This window comes from Eschrichtius robustus, chromosome 3 (assembly GCF_028021215.1).
Source record: "Eschrichtius robustus isolate mEscRob2 chromosome 3, mEscRob2.pri, whole genome shotgun sequence".
Classification (NCBI taxonomy): Eukaryota; Metazoa; Chordata; class Mammalia; order Artiodactyla; family Eschrichtiidae; genus Eschrichtius; species Eschrichtius robustus.
This window is the reverse complement of record NC_090826.1, coordinates 106,483,678-106,511,411: the sequence shown is the minus strand read 5'-3', so window position 1 is coordinate 106,511,411 and position 27,734 is coordinate 106,483,678. Positions and strand designations below refer to the sequence as shown.

Genomic DNA, 27,734 nt, shown 5'->3' with positions numbered 1-27,734 from the left:
ACTGGTCACTGTGCGTACCTTGTGTGTTTTTCACCTATTCAGTTGAAAACCACTTAAGGCTTTTTATGCCACCATAGTATCATGCATTGAGGAGGCTAAATTATTTGTCAATTTCATATTGTTGAATTTCCCACTTCAAAACTGCTCTGAATTGTTAGATTGGGATGGAATGCAGAGGGTAGAACCAGAAGTAAAGAGAACAGTTAGGAAGTTCCTGCAGTAACCAAGACACAGTGGTGGCCTCAACAAATGCCCACTTACTTTATGAGAAAATTCAAGTTCCTTACTATATAAAAAAGCCAGCACAATCAGACCTCCTATTCCCAACACAGCTTATCTCTCATTAGTCTTCCCCAGCCCCTCCGCTCTGGTTACATAGCACTAATTACACGTCTTGAAATATGCCCTTCCCTGTATCTCCCCTCAATGGTGTCTCCTCCTGTACAGGACAATCCCCCTCCCCACTCACCTCCTACACTCTTTCTTCTAACTCCTATTCACTCATCAAAACTCACCTCAGATTTCACCTCCTTCAGGACACTTTCAATGGCACCTTGCTCTTTTAGTCTGGAATAGATGACAATTCTATACACCCCAGAGCATCCCGTGTTACTTCTATCAGAGAACTTATTAAAATTGTGTAACGTGTGTCTTGATGACAGGAAGTGGGTCTTTCATCTCTGTAACCTGAGTGCTTAGCCCAGTGTCTGATATATAGCTGGTGCTCAGTAAATGTGAATAAGTGAATCCATGTCCTTGTTTGCTACCATTTGACCATTGTTCTACTTATACCTACCTAAGTCTCCTGATTGCCAACTACTCAGTTCTGTTAATGGATACTATTAAAGACGCAGCCCTAAAAAGAGATTTCTTTACTTGTGGGAACCATAAAGTCTTGGTAATGGTGAAGGTCCACCGTAAATCCTTCAAAGGGAACAGTGCAGCTGCTATATACTCACACAGGCTCGAGAACAGGCAAAAGACAAATGGCAAATAGAGCACCAAAAGCACCTACTTGTCCCTTTGGGCCAGGGCCTCAGTGTATTGGTTGGGCTTGACCCGGTTTCCTGGTACATCTTCCCTGTCCTTGGTGACTCCCTTCAGTTTCTCTGAGAGCTCCAGGTTACACTCTTTCTCTGCTTCCACCAGAGCCGCCATCCGTGCGGCTTCATTTTTTGCTAGCCTGGATTCCTGCAAAAAGAACGAGAAAAGAACAAAACCTGAAAGGCTGCAAACATAGGTACTTTAGGGAGGGAAAAGGTGAATGCCGGGAGGCAGAGCAGTCGGAAAAGAGGTAAAAGGGGACCCTTAGCCGTGGATACTCACCTCCTGCAGAAGCTGGATCTTATTCTCCAGGAGCTCGTAAACATGCTCCGTCTCCTGCTGTCTCTCCTCAAACTGGCGCCGGAGCTCAGCTTCATTATGGCTGTTGAGATTCTCCACATCAGTGCTAAAACCACAGAGCATTAGCCAGTCAGAGCCAGTCATATAATTTAGCAAGTGGACCCATTAAGGCTGTTTCAGTAATTCAGAGTCCCATTGATGAAAATAAAAATGGAGTATTTTTTTCCTCTGCAATTATTTGTGGAACTGCTCTTTCCAACTTTTCAGGTAATCTTTTAGGAACTCTAATTTGTGTTGCTTGTCAATCAGACTATACCTGACTCCCTAGAGGCTTCATTACTGCTATAGCTTCAAGAGAAGGATCTTGCATTTGAAAGGCAGGCAGTCATCAAATGGTTTAGAACTCAGCATCCAAGTTCACCATCATCTGTCCCCAGACTTTCCCATTAAGACTGCTCTCCCAGAGTGCTTTGCTAGTTCCTTGCCTGTCTTGCTATTTGAATTCAGAGTGTTCCTTCCATTTAGGTTGCTGAAATAGAATATCCATTTGGACAGCCACAGAAATGCTTTTCTCCTTTACAGCCAGTAACCCATAGACTGTCCTGAATCTGGGCTACCTACCCAGAGTTCTATCCAGTTTTCCCACAGTCCCATGCAGAAAGCAGACATTTAATCTATGGAAGCTCAGGGTTCTGGCCCAGCTTTGCTTCTCTGATGTCCTTAGGAATGAATGCCCAGGCGCTAGCATGAAGCGGGTAAGGTGTCACCAGCTTATTTATAGCTAACAACAGCTGCCTTTGGATGTCTGAGGATTAGAAATTTGGGGGTAGTATCAGGTGCTGAACGATCTTAATTCCGGTTTGGTTTTATTCTTGTTTTAAGCCATTTGTTGAGAACCATGGACAATCTTCTTGTTCTCAGGGCAGAGAACAATATTGAAACTTCATAGGCTCATGATAAATCAAAGTTGCTCTATCCAAGCCCAGTAGTATTTTAATAATTGGCCCAGAAGGTTGTGTCCACGGTGACCAAATGGAACTTCCCTAAAGATTATAGAATTCCTTGGTCGATAGTGGACACTACTCAGCACTGTCCCAGAGACTATATTTATCTTGAGTTCCCATGTCATTATGCAGCCTTTTGGCGGTAGAAGGGTCTTTGTTGTACAAGGGACACAAGTCAAGAGAATAACCTAAGACCCTTAAATAGACCTCAGGAATCATCAACTTTGACTCCATATTCCTTGATAAATGCAATAGACAACAGCTAACTACAATGTCTTGAGATTGGAAGTTATACATTTTCTGAGTAAGTCAGCCAGGAATGCCTGATTTAATAGGCTACAGCTGTTGTGAAGTCAGAAGAGCCTTGGACTTGATGCCAGAAGATGTGGGCTCTGCCACTCATTTGAGAAGACTTTAACACTCTGTACCTTAGTTTTCTCATTGCTAAAAATAGGATAATGCCTCCTAATTAAAAGCTGAAATGACATAATTTTTTTTAAAAGCACTACACAAATCTGAAAACTTGTAACTCAACTGTTATTATAAGTTTTCCTAAAATCTATTAGTTCACTTAATGCCTTAGTAAGTATTGAGTAATTCCAGCATACTGTGTATAGTTGAGTCTGGTTTGAGTATTCTGATACTGCTGGACTATCATTCTAAGCATCAAGAAATACTGTGGAGGGGCTTCCCTGGTGGTGCAGTGGTTGAGAGTCTGCCTGCCGGTGCAGGGGACACAGGTTCGAGCCCTGGTCTGGGAGGATCCCACATGCCGCGGAGCAGCTGGGCCCGTGCGCCACAACTACTGAGCCTGCGCTCTAGAGCCCGTGGGCCACAACTCCTGAGCCTGCGCGCCTGGAGCCTGTGCTCTGCAATGGGAGAGGCCGCGGCGGTGAGAGGCCCGCGCATCGCGGTGAGGAGTGGCCCCCGCTTGCCGTAACTGGAGAGGGCCCTCGCACAGAAGTGGGGACCCAACACAGCCAAAAATAAATAAATTAATAAAAAAAAAAGAAAGAAGGATAATCAGGAAGATTTAAAAAAAAGAAAAAAGAAATACTGTGGAGATAGAAGGAACGCCAGATCGTATTGAATGTATACTGATTCTAGGACATAATCTGAAAATTATTTTTAGTAACAATTTCAATAGTACTTGTCATTTAAAACTAAGGGTTGGGGCTTCCCTGGTGGCGCAGTGGGTGAGAATCTGCCTGCCAATGCAGGGGACACGGGTTTGAGCCCCGGTCTGGGAAGATCCCACATCGCGCGGAGCAACTAGGCCCGTGAGCCACAACTACTGAGCCTGCGCGTCTGGAGCCTGTGCTCCGCAACAAGAGAGGCCGCGAGAGTGAGAGCCCCGTGCACCGTGATGAAGAGTGGCCTCCACTTGCCACAACTAGAGAAAGCCCTCGCACAGAAACTAAGACCCAACACAGCCAAAAATAAATAAATAAATAAATAAATAAATTTTAAAAAGAAAAAAAAAAAACTAAGGGTTTTTTAATTATAAAAACTGTAAATTATAAAAGTAACCATCCTAACAATACAGACGGTATAAAGAAAAAAAATTCAAGTCTTCTCCCCATCACAGACTCCACTCTCACTCCTCTGACACAGGCAATGTTAAAGAGTTTGGTATGTAACCCTGCAGTTTTTTTTCTATTCATATTCAAGCAAACACATGTACACATAGATTGTCTTTACACAAAGGGGCTTATACTCTAAATATCACTCAGCACTTTTCCCCCTTACTTAGTCTATCAGGGACTTCCCACCAGGACAATAATATAGAGCTAACTCATTCGTTTTAATGACTACATAATATTCCACAGTATGTTTATACCAAAATGTTTTCAACCATTGCCCTATTGATGTATAGTTGTTTCTAGTTTTTTTTTGCCATTACAAATAATGATGCAGTTAATATCCTTATACATTTATCCTTTCATACTCTTGCTTTTATTTATAAGGAATAGATTCCTTTTAGGAATTATTTGATCAAGGGAAGTGTTAATATTTTATTTTGATAGGTAGTACCCATTCCAAAAATGTTACCACAATTCACACTCTCATCAGCACTATATGAGAGTGCCCATTTCCGCCAAACTCTATGTCAGCCCTGGATGTTACCAGTAGATTACTGACTGGGAAGTTTATAAACTTAGGTCTGATGAATTTACCAATCTATGTCAACATCTCTCAGACTTATTGGCGCCCAAGGAAAGAAAAGCACATTGTTTCAGTTTCTGAATTGGATGCAGCATTCAAATGCCAGAGTTAAGGTTAAGGAATTCTATTGCTCTCAGTTAATGAGCCAGACTGGAAAGGACCAAGAGCTCAACTAGTTCAAACTGCAACTCACCATGTTTTATCCAGATGCTGTTTCTTGTCCTGGAGTTCTCGTTTCAGGCTCTCTACTTCAACCTTCAACTCGATGTTCTGAAAAGTACACAGGCATTAATCGTCATTAACTGCCACAGACCCTCTATCAGACAGAGAAAGACAAATATTATATCACTTTTATGTAGACACTAAAATATGATACAAATGAAATTATTTACAAAACAGAAACAGACTCACAGACGTAGAAAACTTATGGTTACCAGAGGGGAAAGGTGGGGGGGGGGCAGGGAGAGAAAAATTGAGTATGGGATTAACAAATACACACCACTGTATATAAAATAGATAAACAACAAGGATTTACTGTATAGCACAGGGAACTATATTCAATATCTTGTAATAACCTGTAATGGAAAAGAATCTGAAAAAGAATATATATATATATATATATATATATATATATATATATATATATATATATATATATATACACACACACCTGAATCACTTTATACCTGAAACTTATGCAATATTGTAAATCAACTACAGTTCAATTTTTTTAAGTGTTCACTGTTATTACTTATAAGAACAACAGTTTTCCCTCCCTGACTAGGATAGCTGAAGTTCTCAGTCATAATCACATATTACATTAATCATGTGTCATAGAAAGGAAAGAAAATTATTACACCAAAGGTGGGATATCCTAGGCAATCTGATCTGAACATTCTTCACGTTAGCTTTATTCTTCTACATAAGTAGAAAAGAGAAATGAAAAAGACAGAAAGAAAAAAAAAGAGAAAAGAGAAAAAATATAGTTCCTTCTCTAGGCTTTAGCACTATGTCTATTCAAGCAACTAGACAATAAAGTTTACAAGTCTCACAGAGAACTGCTAAAACAGTTTCACCCCACAAGGTTAGATCCTAAATCTCATGATCAATTATTCTGGTGGATCAAGGTAATTTCATGGGCATTACGAAATCTACCACATGGAAATGCAAGTACATTCCAATTTACAGCATTAAATTCTAACCCTCTGTACAATCTTTCTGCAGAAAAATCACTGCATAGTTAATCACGTTTCTCCATTCTCCGTTAGTAAATATATAAATTGTTAAATTCCAAAAATAGCTGAAGTGGATCCAAAATTAACTGCAGTTGCTTATCATATCACCAAATCTTATCAGCTCTTTGTCAAGATATCCAAGGAAATGCATATACTCAAGAGAGGGTGGCTGGCGGGGGGGGGGGGGGGGGGGGGGGGCGCACCTTTCTCTCCTTCTACTCTCCAGAAGAATATCCACCTACCTAACCCAAGGAAAAGTTTCAATGATGAAGCTGAACTTAAATGATAAGAAATACAATAAACTTTCATTATGATATTAGTACCTAGAACTAGAGGACTGGGCTAACAATGAGTTTATAGATTAATTGTGTTTAATCAGATTTTCTCTGTGCTGGTAGCTTGTTTTGTTTCAGGACACATCACTTGAACAGTCTTAATGCCAATCCATGTTAAATACAGGATTCTCCTGAATTGATTTCCACCCTGGTATGTACTGCAAAGTTCAATATAGAATTGGGTTAAAAGAAACCAGTAACCAATGACCTGATTCCTTTCCAAGGATTCTTTTTTTTTTTTTTAAGACTCTATCCTTTTATTTAACATGCCATAACTTTTTCCCCCCTTCCAGTTTTATTGGGATATAACTGACATACAGCACTGTATAAGTTTAAAGTGTTCAGCATAATGATTTGACTTACGTACATCATGAAATGATGACCATAAGTTTAGTGAACCTCCATCATCCCATATAAATACAACATGAAGGAAATAGAAAAAAAATTTTTTTCCAAGGCTTCAATTTTAACTCTGTAAATTGATCTACTGCTCATATAATCCACAATGTGCCTATCCCTTTTAAAAATAGAGATTCTCAAAATTTTGCCCCAGCAGAAGCTGTGACACCAGGAATCGTAAAAAAAGCGAAACAAAACTGCTTTTTTAAAAATCAAAATAGAAACGGTTTTGCCTGACCACCTTAAGAAAAAAAAAAGATCTTAATGCAAAATGTATCAGTCCTTTCATCATTAGATTAGAAGCATTATTACCCATTATATTAACTAGGTCAATAGCTTGCATACTGTGTTCCACCAGTATTCCACAAGACACTTCTAGGAATGGGAGAGGGAGAAGTTTAAATTAAAGAAGTGTGGTCACAGCCAGGGAGTGTTAAAGGGTCTGCTCTGACTCTTGCAGACCCCTCTCCTCCACTGTTAACAGCACTCTTAATGTGGAAAGGGACTTATCAGGTCTTGTGGGGAATAATGAAGATGTCTGACACTTGTTTCTTATACTCAGTATGCCTGCAGTCCAGTTGAGAGGAGCAAAATTCTGAGGTATGGATTTAAAATGCTAAAGGTGATCACTGATGAGGAAGTTTAGGATATAGCCTAACCCAGGGAAGGTTTAATGTGTAAGATATACAAGGGTAGAGAAGGTCACTGTAGATAAGGAAATATGGTATTAAGCTAGAAGTTTCTCTACAGTCCATTCAGTAGCTCACTTATTTCAAGCACAGATATCTGATACAGCAAAATTCTAGAATAATTTTAAAAATTTCATCCATGGATTGATAAACAGATAAACAAAATGGAATGTTATTTGGCCATAAAAAGGAATGATAGATGCTACAACATGGCTGAACCTTGAAAACACTATGATAAGTAAAAGAAGTCAGTCACAGAAACCATACATTGTATGATTCCATTTATATGAAATGTCCAGAATAGGCAAATCCAGAGAAACAAAGTAGATAGGTGGTTGACTAGGGCTGGGGGGATAGGGGAATGGGGAAGTGATGGTTAATGGGTTGGGGGTTTCTTTGTGGAGTGATGAAAATGTTCTAAAACGGATTGCTATGATATTTGCACAACTCTGTGAATATTCTAGAAACACTGATGTGTACATTGTACACTTTAAATGAGTGGGCTGTATTGGTATGTGAATTTTATTTCAATTAAATTATAAAAAATGTTTCAAAAAGCCCTAGGAAATTATAGTGGTTATAATTAAATGATAATAATGATTACATATTGCATATCACACAGGCAGTTAGAGCAGTGTCCAGCACCTAGGGAACATCATTATTATATCTGAACTAAAGAGCAAAACTATACATTGCCTTCAAGCATCTCTAACAGAAGTTAGCACTGGGTATTTCAAAATCTCTTTCCAATCTTGCCCCTCCTCTCCAGCACCCATGGTTACCACCCTATGAGGTACTCCTTCCTTACCACTGGGATCAGAGTGAATAGTCTCAAAACTGATCTCCCCAACCTCAGCCTCTCCACCATTTAAATTTTTCCTAAAGCATATCTCTGATTAGTTTACTCCCTTTACTCAGAAAGCTTCTCATGGTTTTTAATTGCATAGCAATTAAATTTTACACTACTCAGCTTGAGAATGGAGTCTACTCAAAATTTGACCTCAACTTACCTAACCGGCCTTATCTGCCATCACACTCCACCAATCTCCCCCACTAAAAGCCATTTCTTATGCCTCTGATTTTTCATAACTATCATTCCTTTTGTACTTCAATATTGACACACCAAATAATGCTATGTCTTTCTACCTGCGCTTTTACACTTTTGAATTACAGATTCCCTTGGGACAGAGAAAAATGACGGTGTGGTGGAACTAGCCAGGTGTGCTGGTTGTCAGCTTGTGCCTTTTGGCTTTGCGATGTTGGGACATGGGTTTCAGGACAGCAGACCTAGAAAGGCAGAAATCCGTTTCTGCCACTTACTAACTGGATGACCTTTTTTGTGTAAGTTATTTAACCTCTTAGAACATAATTTCCTCATCAATAAAAAGGGCTTACAAAAATTACCTTGAGCGGTGTAGTGAGGGGTAAATGAAATAACGTAAGTACCCAGCACAATGCCTGACTCAAATATCTAGCAGCTGTGACTAACTTGAGGCCCTCAGTGTTTTGCAACTTCGTGTGTAGTAAATGCACTGAATGAGTGAACCAACCAACCGACAGGAACAGATACACCTAGGCAGAAGTGGAATGACAATATGTTTGTTGAAGAAAAAAGTGATTGGCTAATGCTGTGTGATTGTACAGAAGAACTTTTTATCTGAAGCCTTTAAAAGACCTTCTCTGTTTTAAATCGTGAATATTCCCTAAGAGGTATATTATTAACCCATTGAAGATAAAAGGTTGCTAAATCTGAGGCAGGGAAAGGAAAAATAACTTGCCGCAGGGCAACTCAAGTCACCAGTAGAATTCCAAATACAGCTAAGAATTCCAGCCTCCTCTCCTACCTTTCATCCTCCCCCATAAAAGGGCCATTCTACTCTTGGGCCTAGTCTACTCTGAGACTCAGAGTTACTAATTAAGATCTCCAGACCTTAAAATGGACATTTTAGAGAGAAAGGTGAGCACGGACCAAGCATTAGATGGTGTTAAGAAATTATCTTAAATTGGTACAGCCACTATGGAGAACAGTATGGAGGTTCCTTAAAAAACAAAAAATAGAGCTACCATATGATCCAGCAACCCCACTCCTGGGCATATATCTGGAGAAAACCATACTTCAAAAAGAAACACGCACCCCATTGTTCACAGCAGCACTATTTACAATAACCAAGACATGGAAGCAACCTAAATGTCCATCAACACAGGACTGGATAAAGATGTGGTATATATATACAATGGAATATTATTTAGCCATTAAAAAGAATGAAATAATGCCATTTGCAGCAACATGGATGGATCTAGAGATTACCATACTAAGTAGTCAAAGACAAATATCATATGATATCACTTATATGTGGAATCTAAAAAATGATAGAAATGGGATTAACATATACACACTACTATATATAAAATAGATAATCAACAAGGACCTACTGTATAGCACAGGGAACTCTACTCAATACTCTGTAATAACCTATATGGGAAAAGAATATGTATATGTATGACTAAATAACTTTGCTGTACACCTGACACTAACACAACATTGTAAATTAACTATACTCCAATATGAAATAAAATTTTTTTTAAATAAAAAAAGACTATTATTACATTTAAAAAAAGAAATTATCTTTAAGTTTTCGGGTACGATAATAGTATTGTGGTTATGGTTAAAAACAAAGACCTTATTGGTCAGCGGTGCATTCTGATGTCTGTCCAGATGCAGTTCTGTGGTGTCTGAGAGTTGCTGTGAGGAGCAGGGAGGACAGAGACAGCAGAATGTTGGTAACTGTTGAAGCTGGGTGACAGGTACACAGGTCCCCAGTACTCGGGACAGGTACATGGGAGGCACTGTTCTCTTTATCTTTGTCTACTTCTGAAAAATTTCCTAATGAAAAGTTAGAAAGGGCACTTTCATCACAAAAAGGTAGATATCCACATTCTTTTTAAATTTTTTCCTTTTCACCTCTGGAATTCCCTAAACTATGGTCACAGATAGCAAAGAACGTTTGGCTCCCTATAGCAGCTCCTTTCAGCCACCAGACTTATAAAACAGTGGTGCTGAGTCCATTTCCCAATACTGAGGGATAAAGAAAATAAACCTGCCTCTTAAACTTGGGGGACTCAGAATACAACTGGGTCATAGGGAGGAAGGAAGATCTGCAGAAATAAACTACAAACAAGATTCTTTTAGAGAGGAATCTGCGACTTCTTTAACTGGGCAGTCGGAGCTAATAAAATCACAATTCTCTCACTTCACCTCCTACCCTCTTCCAGTCTCCTTCAACTCTCACATTGCCTCACACTCCCTCTTCTTCTCCCTCCCCTCCCTGCTCACTTTACCCAGCTGGAACTGCACCCTTCTGGTCTGACACTGCATCGCGATGACATCAGTCATTATCCAGTGGCTATCTTTTCTGAAAACCAGAGTTCTGGGTGATAGTAGTTTATGGCAAGATAGTTTCCAAGACACCACTGGCCTTTGGTGAGGCCACCCTCTTCACCTCTAAACTAAGGGCTTCTGCTGATTGAGAAATCAATCATGTATGTGCCCTTGGATGTCACCAAGGCTTTGCCTGCGTTGCTCTTAGCCTGTGACGCCTGTGACGCCTTCTCTCTTCTTTCTTTTTATTATTATTATTATTTTTTTGGCTGCGTTGGGTCTTCGTTGCTGTGCGCAGGCTTTTTCTAATTGGCTTCAGTAGTTGTGGCACGAGGGCTCAGTAGTTGTGGCTCGCGGGCTCTAGAGCACAGGCTCAGTAGTTGCGGCGCACGGGCTTAGTTGCTCTGCAGTATGTGGGATCCTCCCGGACAAGGGCTCGAACCCATGTCCCCTGCATTGGCAGGCGGATTCTTAACCACTACGCCACCAGGGAAGTCCCTCTCTTCTTTCTAAAACTGTTCTTCATTAGGGTTCAGTTCAAACACCCCCAACTCCCCCTTCCAGGAAACCTTCCCTAATCCCCTAGTCAGAACTTAATAATTTATTTCTCTTCACTTCCACTGTTTACAACTAAGATGACTATAATTTAGCATCCATACTGGGACTCTTCTGAAAGTGAAAAGAGGCACTATCACAATTATACCAGGACAACTGGCAAAATCAGGACTGTCCTGAGTAAACCAGGATTCGGTCATCTGACACCTATCTCTAGTATAGCACTCAACTCACTCTGCTTTGATTAGTTATTTAAAATGTCTGGCTTCCCTTCTAGGTTTTAATATCTGGAAAAGTACTTTGCCCTCATTAGCTCTCCATATATGTTTATGGAATAAACACTTTACCATCTGTCTTGAATTGCTAACTTACATTTTTGTTTTGGTATTTAACTTCGTGTGTGTGTGTGTGTTTCAACTGATCTTCAAGCACTTTTGACGACAAGGATTATGTCTTACTTCATACCTCAGAGTTTGCTGCTGGGGGAAGAGTACTCAAAACAAGAAAAAACCTTGACAGCATACCAGTATACATTCATTGATAACATCAGCAAGTAACTGTGCATTGGAGATTAAAGCTTGCCAGAACCAAAGTGCTTTTCAGTGTGATAAGATGTGAATTAGGGTCAGTGAGTGAAGGAAATGGGTACTGCACCTTTGTAAGACAGTATGAAACAAGCCAGAGAAAAGTAGGCCTTCCATGGAAGAGTTTTTTTTTTTTTTTTTTAACTTTTCCTTTTATATTGGAGTATAGCTGATTAACAAGGTTATAATAGTATCAGGTGCATATCAAAGGGACTCAGCCATACATATACACGTCTCCACTCTCCCCCAAACTCCCCTCCCATCCAGGCTGCCATATAACATTGAGCAGAGTTCCCTGTGCTATACAGTAGGTCCTTGTTAGTTATCATGGAAGAGTTTTTACTTGGGACAAAAATAAATATGGCCAGATCTTACTCTGAATCAATTCTGTAGACTAAAGGAATTCAAAAAGAAACAGTTTAATAGGAGGAAGAGTCTCAAACTCTTGTGAGGAGATCCTCTTATAATTCCTGATTATTAACCCAAAGTGAAAAGTCACTCTAGTGGATGGGTTTTATTTTAAAATGTTTTCTTTTCTTTTTAGAACCATATCCCTTCTAGGAAAAGTGTAGTTCAGAAATATTTTTGTTCACAGTGAATTTCTTTTCCAGACTTCTCTGAAACCACTGGGGCAAAGCATTAGCTCTATAAAACAGGGTGAAGTACTGAATATTTTCATAAGGGGTTCTTCTATCTGTCCTGAACAAGGGGCAAGGGTTTGGTTGCTATACAATCCCTAGAAACACATTTTAGTAGCTTCCAAGTGAGTTGTTTTGTAGATGAGATTTCTTTTCATTCACCTAGTTTTAAAGCAAAAATAAGACCCTAGAGGGTCTAACTATTTGGCTCTGTCATTAACTGTGTGACCTTAGACTAGTCACTCCCAGAGCTTTATGTTTGTATACACTCAATTAATTTGAATCACAGCCTCTCCCTCTTACCCCTAAGAATTATAATACCACCTGCATTGCTCATCTTCTCTGTTGATGTAAGACGCCTAGCCAGAAGGTGTTCAAATGCAAATCATAAAAGTCCTCAGACCCTCAGGTGGAGGAAAGACCTTATTCAGAGGTGCAACCCCTGCCTTTCTACAGATTCCAGGTTCATTGTCATCCACTAGTGCAATTAAGCCCCAAATTAGACACATAGGTTGCCCCAACATGTGACAAGATTAGTTCATTGCCAGGGAAAGGATAGCAGGGCAGTGTCCCCGGCCTCAGTAAGCAGAAGACTACAAGGCCAGGCACTCTCCTGCCAGAGATTGCTTTAGTGTCCAGTTCCCCAAAGAAATGGAAAAAAACCAAGTGGAAAGTTTCAGTTTGTACAATACAAAGTACCAGGATCTACATCCGGATGGCAGAACTACTCTGTTCAGGTCACTCTTTCAAGCCCAAACCACGTTAGTCCTTAGAAGAGGCCTGAAAACAATACCAATTCCTTCCCAGCTCAGTTTACCTTGATTAGACAAACACAGACACCCACCTCTGAGTAAGCACTGAGGCTGTGGATGAGTTCTAAGGAGGCCAGGTATTTGGACAGACAGCCAGGGCTCACGTGTGTGTGTGTGTGAGAGAGACAGAGACAGAAAGAAAGAGTACTCACTGGGCAGAAGACAGGTAGCTAACTTGTGAGATGGTAGCATTTATTTATTCACTTTTTTAAAATCAAATATTTATTGAGCATCTCCTTTGGATGTGTAAGGCACTCTAATAAGTATTAAAAAGAGCAAGGCAGACACAATCACAGTCCTCAGGGAATTTACAGCCTATGGGGGCAATTAAGCAGATAATTGTAGTAGAATGTGATAAACAAAAGAGACCCAGAATCAAATAGCTGCATGGAAATACACACAGATGGCAGATATAAATAGTAGCAGATGCATAAATCAATGCAAGTCCATCCTATAAGTCCTGGCTTTAGCCTCCAAAGAAACATTCCTAGACCCAACTCAACATGTGTTATACCTTGGGTTGCCCTTCCTCTCAGCTCCCTGGTTCTAATCTTTTAAGGGAGGAGGAATATAAATCTGAAACTACAGAGCTGCCAAGGGAAAATAAAGAATCTTGTACTTAGGGCAGCAGTATCGTGAAGAGTGTAGACTTTAGAACTAAACTGGCCTGGGTTCAAATACTTACTATCACATTCTGTTAGGTTGAATCATTTGAAAGTGCAGATATTCAACCATTTTTCACAGTTCCACATGGTTCATCCTCTATTTTCTAGAAGTAAGTCACTTAACCTAAGTTGTAGTTCCTTCAGGTGCTTACAATCACTACCTTTCAAGGATACTGTGAAAATTAAATGACAGGATGTAAATGAAAATACCTGACATATAGTAGGTGTTCAATAAACATTAGTTTCCCCAAAGGTAGTAAGATGTATGAATCATAAGCAGAGATAGGTATTTCTGGTCAACCTTGAGTTCAGGAACCCAAGAAAGATAGATTAAAATGAGGTTAAATGATAAAACGATTAACTAAAAGCTTTGGGTTTTGATGGTGGGGGAGGCTGTGATTTGGGAGGGGGGCAGGGGACATACGAGAATTTTCTGTACCTTCAGTTCAATTTTGCTGCAAACCTAAAACTACCCTAAAAAATAAAGTCCATTTAAAAATATGGGGAAAAATATAAGTTGTCTTGGGCATTTTTTATTTACACTCTGAGCTCAGAGGTCCCAATATACGCACTGCCTTGGTGTTCACAATGATCAGCTTAAACCCTTATTAGTCACTCTGTTAAAATCTTGGTCGAGTCCCAAAAGCCTCTGTTGATCTGGCTCAACTGAGCTGGCAAGTGAGAAAACATCCATATAAATACCAGTGATCTCAGTGATTCTCTCCCTGTCCCCAGCACATTCCTTAGCAGGACGAATCTCTCTCACTTGGCTGGAGCCTCTCTGTTCATAAATAGGACTGGCTGGGCTTAATTTAGACAAGTGCAGGCCTCTTGTGAAAGTCAGGGGTAAGGCTGGAGCCCCTACAATCCCAGGACACCTTGTGTGGAGACAGGAACCCGGCCCCACTGAAGGGGCTATAAAAGGGATGCTCAGAATGATTTGTTTCCCTCAGCTATTTAGAAACTGGAGTTCAGGGGAACCATCCTGTGCTTTCCTTAACTTCCCTTTGGGTAGCAGGCATAGAATTAGGAGTTATAAAGTATAAAAATTATATTAATTTTTCTACAGATAAATTGGTACATAGGAAACCTAAGGCCATCTAAACATTTTTAAATTATCTGTGGCATCTAACATGATCTGACATTTATCCCCAAATTCAGCTCTCCATTCTGGATCGACACTTGCTTTGATCTACTCTCCAAAATGAATAAAGCCACTCACTGGTATTCTGCAACGTCCAGGACAGTTTTTCTTGCATTGAAACTTACACTACAAAATGGAACCTAAGTTCCAACACCTGGCAGTCACTCCTCCCTTGGAAGCCTATCTGTGTCCTGAAGCCAGGTCCTATGATCAGGCAACTCCTCTGAAATTATACCTGTGCTTGAGACCAGGGGCAGCACTTAGACCGTAGACTCTTAAGTTGTGCCATTCAGGATGGCAGCCACGAGCCACACGAAGCTGTTGAACCCTTAAGGTATGACTAGTCCAAAATGAGATGTGCTGTAAGGATTTCAAAGACCTAATACGCACTGAATGGAAAAGACTAGCCGCAACAAAAGAACATAAAATCCTAATGATTTTTTAAATGTTGATTTCATGTTGAAATGATATTTTAAATATGTTATTAACATTAATATACTTTTCTTTTAATGTGGTCACTATAAAATTTTAAATTACATCTGTGGGGACTTCCCTGGTGGTCCGGCGATTAAGACTCCTTGCTCCAGGGAACTAGACCCCGCATGCCACAACTAAGATCCCACGTGCCTCAACTAAGAGCCGGTGTAGATAGATAGATAGATTACACCTGTGGCTTACATTAAATTTCTGTTGGACAGTGCTGTTCTACAAAATGTTAGAAAAAAGATGTACTAGTTTTAAGTACACTACATGAAGACGTGTCCTGACCTGCATCACAATTAACCCCATGGTCTAAGAGCACCTGTAAGAGTTTTATGGGGTTATGGTATTCATCAACCAACAAAATACAGAAGTGACTCTAGCTAATTATAAGTGAAGCAAAATTATCTAGGGGGTGATAGGCACCACACTGAAGAAGTCAGGTCACAGTACTACTCAAACTATGTTCAGACACTAAACTGCAAGTGTCAGGAGGGCAGGGACCCCCTCTATCTCCTTACCATTGCATCCCTATTGCTAGCACAGTGCCCATACACAGAAGTGCCCACACATGGAAGATGATTATTTATCCAATGAATGGGTGCTGTTAAAAATAAAAACACAACCCTCTTTAAACCATTCTCACTGTCAAGAATTTCCTCTTCCTATACTGTTTCTTTTCTCAAGTCGTTTGCTTCCTACTTCTGCTAACCCTTCTCTTGGAGAGACTTCTTCGTTCCAGGAAGAGTTGGAGGTTCACCTGCAGTGCTCCAAAGCCAGCTTGTGGGCTCTCAGGTGGAGGGGACATCAAAGGATGGAAAAGTGGCCTCCTCTTTCACATGTACAGATGAGCCTCACCTGCAACTTCCAGGGTGTTTGCAATCAATCAACACCAACTTTCTGAGTTTCTATTATGGGCTCAACAATGTTGAAGAGAATGTTAAAGGCAATAGAGTAAGTTTGAGATCAATCCAACCCACAAAGTGCTTATAATCTAGAAGGAGAAATAAGCAAGGTACACATTGGAAAGATAATTGCCAGCCAGGGATTAAACATGTGCCAAATAATATGTCTGAACTATAACTGCTGGAAGAGCACAGAGCGTAAAAGATGGTTTCAGGGAGTGGTTATGATGAAAGGCCCACCTGAGCAGGTAGAATCTCAGTTGGACTTTGAAACCTGAGTAGGGTTTGGAATAAGCAGAGAAAAAGGATACAGGTATTCCAGGCATGAACAAGGATGTGTCAGCAGGAATTAGCACACATGAGGGAGACTGACTCACTCTAGGAATATATTTGAAAATACATAGTGAGAAAAAGAAAAAAAACATAGTGCGAGAATAAAGCTTGCTTCCTACTTCATTAAGAATACTGAAGTAACTAGAAGAAAACCCCTACAGTCTCCTACCACCATATCTATCCATCATCTACTAGCATCTGTGCTCACAAACTGTCTTTCCGTGTGTGACCACAGATAACTATCCATGCTCCCATTTAAAGCCAAACCTTCCACTTAGGCATTAGGTCCCATTCTCTCTACTTCTCAAAAGTAGCATCCAGAAAGTCTCCTTAATCAATATTTCACTTTCTACTGGAAAATTCTACTGGTACACAAGCATACTATTATTTATCTATCTTTTAAGAAGTCTTCTATGGACTCCTTACCTTTACCAGTTACTGTTCCATTTCTTTGCTCTCCTTTGCAACAAAACTCCTCAACGTAATCAGTCCAATTCCTCTCCTCCCATTTTTTGTTAAACCTACTGCAATCAGACTTTTGCCTCTACCACTACCAAAACTACTCTAATCAAGATCACTAATGACATTCATGTTGTCAAATCCAAAGGTCAATTCTTAGTCATCATATACTTGAGCAATCAGCAGCATTTCACAAGGTTGATCCCTCTCTCTTCCATTGTATGTTTTCTTTACTTGGCTTCCAGAATCCAGATTCTCTTGGTTTTCTTCCCACTTCACTGGTTATATCTTCTCCATCTCCTTTGCTGGTTCTTCCTCCTTTCCCCAAACTATTAATGTTAGAGTGACCCAGGGCTTAGTCTTTGGTCCTTTTATCTTCCACCTTGGTAGGACTAACTCCCTTGGTGATCTGTACAGTCTCATGGCTTTTTTTTTTTTTTTTTGGCTGCATTGGGTCTTCATTGCTGTGCATGGGCTTTCTCTAGTTGCAGCGAGCGGAGACTACTCTTCGTTGTGGTGCATGGGCTTCTCATTGCGGTGGCTTCTCTTGTAGCAGAGCATGGGTTCTAGGCACCTGGGCTTCAGTAGTTGTGGAGCATGGACTCAGTAGTTGTGGCTTGCAGGCTCTAGAGCGTGGGCTCAGTAGTTGTGGTGCATGGGCTTAGTTGCTTCGCAGCATGTGGGATCTTCCCAGACCAGGGCTCGAACCCGTGTCCCTTGCATTGGCAGGTGGATTCTTTTTTTTTTTTTTTTTTTACTTTTTGAATTTTATCTATTTTTTTATACAGCAGGTTCTTATTAGTCATCCATTTTATACATATTAGTGTATACATGTCAATCCCAATCTCCCAATTCATCCCACCACCACCCCCCTGCCGCTTCCCCCCTTGGTGTCCATACGTTTGTTCTCTACATCTGTGTCTCTATTTGGCAGGTGGATTCTTAACTACTGTGCCACCAGGGAAGTCCAGTCTCATGACTTTAAATACTATCTATATGCTGATGACTCCCAAATTTATATCTCCAGCCCAACCCTTTCTCCAAAACTTCAGATTTATACACTCAACCACTTACATGATATTGCCACTGGAAATGTCCAACAAATATCTGAAACATAAAATGTCCAAAACTGAACTCCTACTCTCCACCCTCAAACCTGCTCTATACATACCCTTCCCTATCTCAATTATGGCAACTCCATCCTTCCAGTTGCTTAGGCCAAAACCCCTGATGACGTCATTGATTCCTTTCTTTCTCTCACATTCCATATCCAATCCATCAGCAATCTTGTTGGTGTTACCTTCACCACTTCTCCCCACATTAACTGCTGTTACCTTAGTCTGATCACCATCTCTTATGTGGACAACTGCAATGGCTTCCTAATAGCCCTTCTGGCTTCTACCCTTGCCTTTCTATAGGCTATTCTCAATACTGTAACTACAACAATCTTTCAAAAGTCAGATAGGACTGTCACTGGCTGAGTGTCATCTTGTCACTCAGAGTAAATGCTGAAGTCTTTAAAATTATCTACCAGGGCCTATCTGATGTGCACCATCTCCATTACCTCTGGGGTCTCATCTCCCAACATCCTCGCCCATTCTCATGCTGTTTCAGCCTCCATGGCTCTCCTGCTCTTTCTCTACCTGGAATGGTCTCCTCCCAGTTATCTGTTTGGCTAACTTCCTCATCTCCTTTAGGTTGTTGCTTAAAAACTATTTTCTATTGCATAGCCACTCTGGAAAACAGTTTGGTAGTATCTTATAAATTGAAATACATGATTATTATATGACCTAACAATTCTACTACTGGGTATGTATCCAAGAGAAATACAACAAAGACTTGTACATGAATATGCACAGCACCTTTAGTCATAATAGCCAATCACAGGACACAATCCATATGTTCATCAACAGGTGAATGGATAAACAAATTGCATTCTATTCATACAATGGAATACTACTCAGCAATAAAAAAGAGTAAACTACTGATACAAACAACGTAGATGACTTCAAAATCATTGTGCTAAGCAAAAGAAGCCTATCACCAGAATCTATACTCCCTGATTCCATTTATATGAAATTCTAGAATAGACAGAATGAAACTATAGACTGAAAGCAGATCAATGGTTTCCAGCAGTCAGAGATGTAAAAGGACTGGCACCAGTGGGACACACAGCAACTTTTTTGGGTGATGGAAGTGTTTTATATCTCAATTGTGGGGTGGCTATTGCATAGGTAGATATATATATTTGTTAAAATTCATCAAACTGTACACTTAATACAGTTAATTTAAACAAAAAAAAAAAAAAGAGAGGAAAACAGAAACAGCAAAGGAAATGGCAACACAAACAGCCAAGTACAAAGGGTGAGTAAGGAGCTCAGCATAGAGACCACCAATCTGGGATGGCTTCATTGCCTCAGGTCAGCCTTACAGGCTATAAATTCTGTGACGGTAAACCCAAGAATAAATCTTCCTCCATCCACTGGTCATTCTCATGTTTATTGACTTCCCTTCCCATCTCATATCTGTATAATAAAGTTACAAAAAGATACAGGAAAATCATGTGGTGGACAGTCTCTAACAGGGCTCCCCATAATCCCTGCCTTCCAGTGTTCATGTCTTTGTGTAATCCCCACCTTGAGTACAGCAGGATGTGTAACTGGCTTCCAAACAATAGTATATGGCAAAGGTGAGGTACTGTCATTCCTGTGACTATGTTAAGTATTAAGAATATCTTACTAGCTGACTTGCTCTAGAGCTTCTCCTTGCTGCCTTGATGACGTGAATGTGTGGGGAAAGTCCACATGGCAAGGAACAGTAGGTGGCTTCAAAGAACTATGGGCAGTCTCTAGCCAACATTCAGCAAGAAGTCTGGGCCCTTAGTCCTACAAGGAAATAAATTCTGCCAACAACTCAAGCGAGCTCAGAAGCAGATTCATCCCCAGTCAAGCCTCCAGATAAGAATTCAGCCTGGCCATTACTTTGGTTGTAGCCTAGTAAAACTCTAAGCAGAGAACTCAGCTAAGCTGTGCCTGGACTGCTGACTCATGTAAACTGTGAGATAATGTGTTTTAAAAACCACTTTCTAAATTTAGCCTCCCCTGACCACTCTTCAATGCTGCAACCTGCCCTCCATTCTTATACTTTTTGATCCCCTTACCCTACTCTACTATTTTTTTCCCCATTAGGACTTATCACTTGCCAACATTCTACATATGTTATTTAATATTTATTTATTGTCTGCCCCCTCATAATAGAATATAAATTTCATGAGGGTAGGAATGCTCATCTGTTTTGTTCATTTATATTATTATTATAACCACCTCCAATAGCACCTGGAACATAGTCGGTACTATCAATATAGTAGGTGAATGAATATAGTAGGTACAACGAATATAACATAGTAGGTGTTATTGAATATTCAATAAATATTTTTAAATGAACGAGGCCTAATGCTTAGATTTCAACTAGGATCAACCTATTTTTATTCTTGCAGAGACAGAGCATAGCTAATCACTGTCTGTCACATACTGAGACTTCTAAACTTTATTATTAGGTGACCTCTGAGTTTGTTCTTCCCCAAATTAAAAATCCCAATTCCACTGCCCTTTTCTCATTAGCCTCATTTGCTAATTTTTAAGTTCTAATTTTTAAGTTTGAATATTTCTCAATTTCCTCTGAATTTCTGGAGTTCTACACCAGACAGCACTAGTCTGACAGGGCAATGTACGGGGATAAGGACAGCCTGGTTTCTATTACATTCCACACGGCAATTGCACCTGTTTCACAAGTAAAAATAAGGTCAATGCCACCTTTTAGGGCAGATACATCAATGAGACAATGCCACCTCTTCCTGCCACAATCTTGGTAAAAACCACCCTGAAAATGGATATCATTTTACTAGAGCTCCTTCTTTTCTTTTTAGTCTGACCTTAACGCAATGTAGAGTTATTCACCAAAAAACATCATTTGCATTTGAACAGTGACTAACTTTAGTTTCTAAAGAATGTGCCAAGACCTTGCTTATTAACTGAAGAATTAGGCCATGTTGCTGCTAGGATACCAGGTATACACCCTGAGGCTATTAATGGCAAATCTGGTCCTGTGAAAAATGGGGACAACCAACTTCATAGGGTTATTATGTGGTTGGGATTAAATATATGTAAAATGCATAGCATAGTGCCTGGCACGTAGTAAACACTAAATGGATCCCCTCCTCCATAGGGTTTAAATGTGAAGCATTTAGCATATATTTTCCATGTGTATGCACAAATTTGGGAATAGAGGAGAGAGGATACGAGACAAAGAAGGACAGAATACTGATACCAAAAGGTGGGACAAGACCTGGGCCTAGAAACCTCTCCTGGAGATAAGTAGCCTAGAAATAGATAGAGAAGGAGTCCTCAGGCTATTTTCCTCATGACCATTAATTGCCCCCCATCTTATATCAAGACCCTTAGGCACCGGTGACATACTTTGACACCTCGAAGAAGTAGGGAGAACAGGAGAGGAAAGAGGGGAGAGAGAAATTAGGAAGTTAGCACTGAGGGCCAAAGGAGGGTAGAGAAGGCCTGAGGCAGAGTTCTGGTTCTAATTGACATCACCACCCTCTACCTGCAGCAATTCAGGCAAGCCCCCTGATGCGGCCCGACACAACGAAGCTTTCCACAGCTGAAGGAACCTCTCTGCTCTCACCCCCAGCTTTGTAGAGACTGGCAGGGACCAGTTACGACCCTCCTGACTCTGAGTTCTCTGAGGCTTCAAATGGTTTGGCAGCAACCCGGGCTTCTCCATAATCCCACAAGCCTGGAAGCGATCGGAGAGAAAGAACAAGACTTCAGATGGAGACTGCTCCCCACCTCTAGAGGACCTTCTCCTCTGAGACCCAGAGGTCTACTACCTTCATCTGATTTCTGTGCCAGGAAGACCCTAGGATCCAGCTCTGGACTCAGGAGCTCCTGACTTTGCAGCAGAGTGATGACAACACACCATGTCATCAACTGAGTTGTGTTAGGTGGGCAGGACAAGGTTTATGCTTGTACTGAGCATACACTCAGCTTGACTAGAGAGAATCTGGATTTGGGGGGGGGTCTGATGGAGTATTTCTAGGAGGGGCAGCCACCTCTGTGGCCTCAGAAAGAAGCTCTGAAACCTACCAAGAAAAAGTGACCTGGAAGGATTTGCTTACTTCTGGCCCTCAGCCAGGGCCCAGACTCTCCTTTTGCAGCTCTGGGTCACGGCCTGCATGCTGGCAGCCTCTGTCCACCCAGGGGCCTCAGAGGAGGGCTTCCTCCTCAAGCCTCCATGTGGGCTAAGGCTCTCTGTGTGTATAAAGAGGCGGCTTCCTCCGGCACGCCGGTGGGGCCTTATGTGAGGTTGGGAGGTAAAAAGCTGGCAGGACAAGGCAGTCGGTGCCTTTCATTCACTCCCAACCTCTTTGAGCCAAGTTTCCAAATAACAGGGATGATAACTGCCCAGGGCGGCCCAAAGTCTGTTCTCAAGTTGCTTGGCAGAAAGCCACCTGACTGTCACTTAGCTCTCCATAGAACGGCATGTACCAAGTCAGATCACTGTCTTTTGGTGTGTGGGTGGATTAGCTGCTACTTAACATGATAGGGTGGGCCCCTTTCCAGTTTGCACCAGCCCCCTGCTCTGTACCTTCTCCATGTATAACACAGCCTCATTTTTCTGGGAAGTTGAACTTGCTTAGATGAGATGGCAAAGGCCAGAGGAGGAAGAAATCCCCCCCCCAGCCACCCCCTCCCCCCCACACAAAAAAAGATCCCCATGGCTTTTGGAAACATATAATGATGAAACTCCTAGGGAAGGGGTATGTAGGCTGAGGAACTAAATATTTGGCAGCAGGCACAGGGTACAGAATCATTTATCTGTGAAGTACTCTAGCTTCTGCTGTGTTTACTCTATTTTAGCCCAGGATTATCAATACAAAGAAGAAGAAAGTCTAAACTTCTGACAAGCATATAAATTCCTTGAACTTTTTTTGAAGACCCAGGAAGTCACTGCAAGTGTCTGGAAAGGAAGCAAGGCCTCCTGGATTCTAGTTTCAACATGACCATTAATTCGCGGTGTGACCTTAGGCGAGTTACTTTACCACTCTGGATCTCCGTCTCTTTATCTTTAAAATAAAGGTTTTACTCATTAGGGAAAGCTGAGTGAATGGTACATAGGAACTCTCTACTTTTGCAACTATTCTGTATATCTAAAGTTCCTTTAAAATGAAAAGCTTTCTTAAAAAGTGAAGTGAGGGGAACTTCCCTGGTGGCACAGTGGTTAAGAATCTGCCTGCCAATGCAGGGGACACGGGTTCAAGCGCTGGTCTGGGAAGATCCCACATGCCATGGAGCAACTAATCCCGTGTGCTGCAACTACTGGGCCCGTGAGCCACGACTACTGAGCCCGCATGCCACAACTACTGAAGCCCACGTGCCTAGAGCCCATGCTTCACAACAAGAGAAGCCACCGCAATGAGAAGCCCACAAACCGCAACGAAGAGTAGCCCCTGCTCACCGCAACTAGAGAAAGCCTGCGCACAGCAATGAAGACCCAACGCAGCCAAAAATAAAATAAATAAATAAATAAATTTATTTTTTAAAAAAAGTGAAGGGGGCATACAGATTATCTCCAGGATCTTTTGTAACTCTAAACTGTGATTCTATGTTCTTATTTATCTCCTTTCAAGTGAAAGTAAGTCATTTTCCAGCTACCCAAATATATATCAAAGCAGAATTTTCAGATCCACTCCTCCTACCGCAGACAAGATGTTGAGTAGCCCAAGCACAAACCTATTTTTTGCTTTTAACATCCTTTTTTTTTTTTGCATTTTTTTTAATTCAAACAAAGTCACAAAAATTATAATCATCCTCATCAGTTCACTCAGTCCCATGTAATTAATTTTTTTTTATCTTGATCTTTTGTTAGCACTTTTATGAGTTCATCAGTTTTTCATTAGAATTCTGAAAATGCTTATTCACTCAGTTCAGCAGTACAGTTACCGGAAACCTGTACTTGTCAGAGTCTTTTCCATGAATTCCTTGAAGATGAAACCCTTTTATAGGAACATATTTGCAAAAGCATCAGAGTACACCCAGAACTGTCTGTAAATGACAAAAGACTTAAAAATGACCACGGTTAAAGATTTGATGCATATCCTGTACCCTGGGCAAAAGCTGAATTCTCCAAAAACACATTAGAAACATTCCATCCATATCCTCTTTGTTCTCATAAACAAATAAATTCATCCAGTTGGAAAAAGCTCTTTCTGGCAGCCCATGCTTACAGAATCTCAGTTTTTCCCTAGGAACTGGGCTAATTATAACTCCAGCTACCTGGTAACAGCACTAGATTTTCCTGACATTGACTGGCAGTTTTAAAACCATCTCAGCTCTGCTGGCACGTGCCTTCCTGAGAAGGCATCAGAGGAGCTGTGAGACTGGGAGAAGGGAAGCAACTACCTTAGTTAAGGTGAGAGTATCCAAAGAGGCTGCTCAGAATCACGGAACTTCAGAGCTGGGAGAGATGTTAGTGTCAATCCCAGTTCAGCCCACACATTTTATACCTAAAGAACCAGAGACCCAGAAAAAGTGACTTGTCTTAGCCAGGATCCTGGCAGTCTTCTTGATTCCTTTCCGTCCACCCTCCCATCCCATCAATCACCAAGTCCTACAGATAGTTTACCTCCCAAATATTTCGCAAATCAGCTCCCTCTCCTCCACTCCTATTGCCATGGGCCTCATTTAGGCCCTCATCATCTCTTGGTTGGCCTATCTGTTCTCCTGACTTCCTGTCTTATCTTCCTTGAATCCATCTCCCCCACCTATCAGAAGGATCTAGCGTGTTCCCTGCTGCTTAAAGCCTACCAGTGGCTTCCTATCCTCCTTAGGATAAAGTCTACACTCTTTAAAATGGCACAAAGGATTACGCCCTGCAGACCCTTCAGCCTCATTCTATGCCTAGAACTTAAATTTAGCAACACAAAACCACTTACAATTCTCCACACTTACAATGTGGTTTCTTGTCTCTAAGCTTTTGCTTCTTTCTTTTAACCCTCCCCCCCTTCCCATTGACTAACCAATGCTTACTCTCCTTTGAAGACAAAGCTCAGGGGTCATCTCCTCAAAGACTCCTTTGTAGATTTTCCTTCCATCTCCTCTATTCAATTGGATTAGAGATGCCTCATTTGAGTTCCCTTATACTTCATAGGATCTCCATTACTGACTCCTACCATACTCTATATCACTTGTGTCTCATGCATCTTTGAAGCCTCAACTTCCCAGCATAGTACTTGGAATATACTAGGCGCCCAATTAATGTTTATTAATGCATGAATGGCTAAATCCAAAGTTCTCCATGATCTGTCCCCTGCTTACCTTTCCATCCACCACCACAAGTCCTCAATATCATGTGTTCCAGTCATACTGAAAGATTTGAAGTGTATCAAGCACGCAATGCTTTTTCCTGTTTCTATGCCCTTGTAAATACTATTTCTTCTGCCTGAAATGCTTTACCCCGTTCCTTGTTCTATTTTTATTTTTTAAGATTCAATTCAAACTTCACATGCTTGGCAAGGCCTTTTCTGGTGCATTTTACTGTTCTCCTTAGTACTATAGAGCAATCTGTACATACCTCTATAGTAGCCCTTATTATACCATTTTTATCTATTTGTTGATAACTTTCTCCACCAGCATCTAGCACAGTAGCTGGCATACAGTAGTCAACAGATGTTTGAGTTAATGAATGCATGTGTAGAGACATGAGTAAATGAATGGCCAAGGTGATAATGTAAATAAGGTAAACACTTGAGACAGGGACTTACGATGCCTAGTCTTTCAACTATATTACGCTTCTTTTATCAGTGTGTAAACCTGGATGTACATAAGTAATAGGAAGAAGTGGCTTTGTGATAGGTTCATGAAGAAGTACAAATTATGTAGACATAGTTAAGGAATTAGTTGAAAGTGGTTTAAAATTAAATCAGGCTCCAGGATTTAGTTTTAGATTTGTTTCCTAGTGACTGAAAGAAAAGATCTTAAGTATTCAAAGGAAAAAAATTTCCTCTTCCGAACAGGTAAGTATTATGACATCTAATTAAGAGCTCTTAAAAATGAGAAGAGTTGGGTTAAGCAAAAACAAAACAAAGCCAAAAGTTGTATTTGTTAAAGATTTCACAAAATTTTAAAGTAACTATGACAGTTATGGGAAAGTTGCTTTAAAAAATTTTTAGTGGTAAAATATACATAATATAAAGTTTACCATTTTAACCATTTTTAAGTATACAGGTCAGTGGCATTAAGTACATTAACATTGCGCAACCATCCACCTGCAGAACTTTTTCCCCAGTTGAGTCTATATCCATTAAACAATAACTCCCCATTCCCTACCTCCCCACAGCCCCTGGCAACCACCATTCTACTCTCTGTCTTTATGAATTTGATTGCTCTAGGTACTTCCTGTAAGTGGAATCATATAATATTTGTCCTTTTGTGACTGGTTTATTTCACTTAGTATAACAGCCTTAAAGTTCATCCATGCTGTAACATGTGTCAGAATCTCCTTCCTTTTTAAGGCTTAATAATATTCCATTGTATGTATATACCACATTTTGTTTATCCATTTATCTGTCAATGGACACTTAGTTTGCATCTACCTTTTGTCTAAGTGAATAATGCTGCTATGAATGTGGGTGTACAAATATCTGTTCGAGTTCCTGCTTTCACGTATTTTGGGTATATACCTAGAATTTGAATTGCTGGATCATATAATAATTCTATGTTCAATTTTTTTAAGAATTGTCATACTGTTTTCCACAGTGGCGACACCATTTTACATTCTCAACCAGCTATACACAGGGTTCCCACTTTCTCCACATCCTGGCCAACATATGTTATTTTCTGTTTTTGTTTTGTTTTTATCATAGCCATCCTAATGGGTGTGAAGTTTAAAAAAAATTTTTTAACCAAAAACACAACTATTGGTTACAACTATTTAGTGAATGAAATCTCCCTACTTTCTTCCTACTTCTACTCCCCAAAAGAAGAGGAAATGCACAAGCAAGCCTTCAAGAACCTCAGAAAGCAGAGAATGAGGTGTCAGCACACACATTATGTACAGACATGGACACACAAGACTATGTGACTTCCACAGAAATGTTTAAAAATAGTTTGGCCAAATTCGCCCTTATTTCTTTCTCTTTATTTACATTTCCCCCTTCCTTACTGTACACATTTCTTAAAGTTCACATAAGTAAAACATAGGGGAAAAAAACTTAGCAGCTGACTAAACAAGGTATCCAACTATAAAAAGAAAACAGTCAACTCTGTTAAATATAAGAAAACCACTTATTCTGCAACAGCAGCTGCAACAGTTACTTTAGACAGTAATCTGAGAAGGTGCACACTCTCTAGTATGTGTCTCCAGGTACGCAGGACGGTCATAATCCTTTACATTTATTTAACATCTAACACATTAAACATGTTTACATATAGGGAGGAGGGCAGGGCGGGAATTCATGCCTCCATTTCAGGAAACTAAGGTTCAAAGAAGTTAAGGACCAGGCCAAGGATATGTAGTAGGAAAAGGTAAATTCAGAAT

General features: G+C 40.5%; 1 protein-coding gene across 1 annotated transcript in view; it reads right to left on the bottom strand.

The window, feature by feature from the left end:
* Positions 1-1,011: 1,011 nt before the first annotated feature.
* LOC137762554 (myomegalin-like) overlaps positions 1,012-27,734 on the bottom strand; it is a 99,838-nt gene continuing 73,115 nt past the window's right edge. The window contains exons 5-7 of the mRNA XM_068540617.1: positions 4,708-4,784; positions 1,327-1,450; positions 1,012-1,191 (exon numbers count right to left, since the gene is read on the bottom strand). Coding sequence (XP_068396718.1) covers positions 1,012-1,191; positions 1,327-1,450; positions 4,708-4,784 — 381 coding nt within the window. The remainder of the gene's footprint in view (positions 1,192-1,326; positions 1,451-4,707; positions 4,785-27,734) is intronic.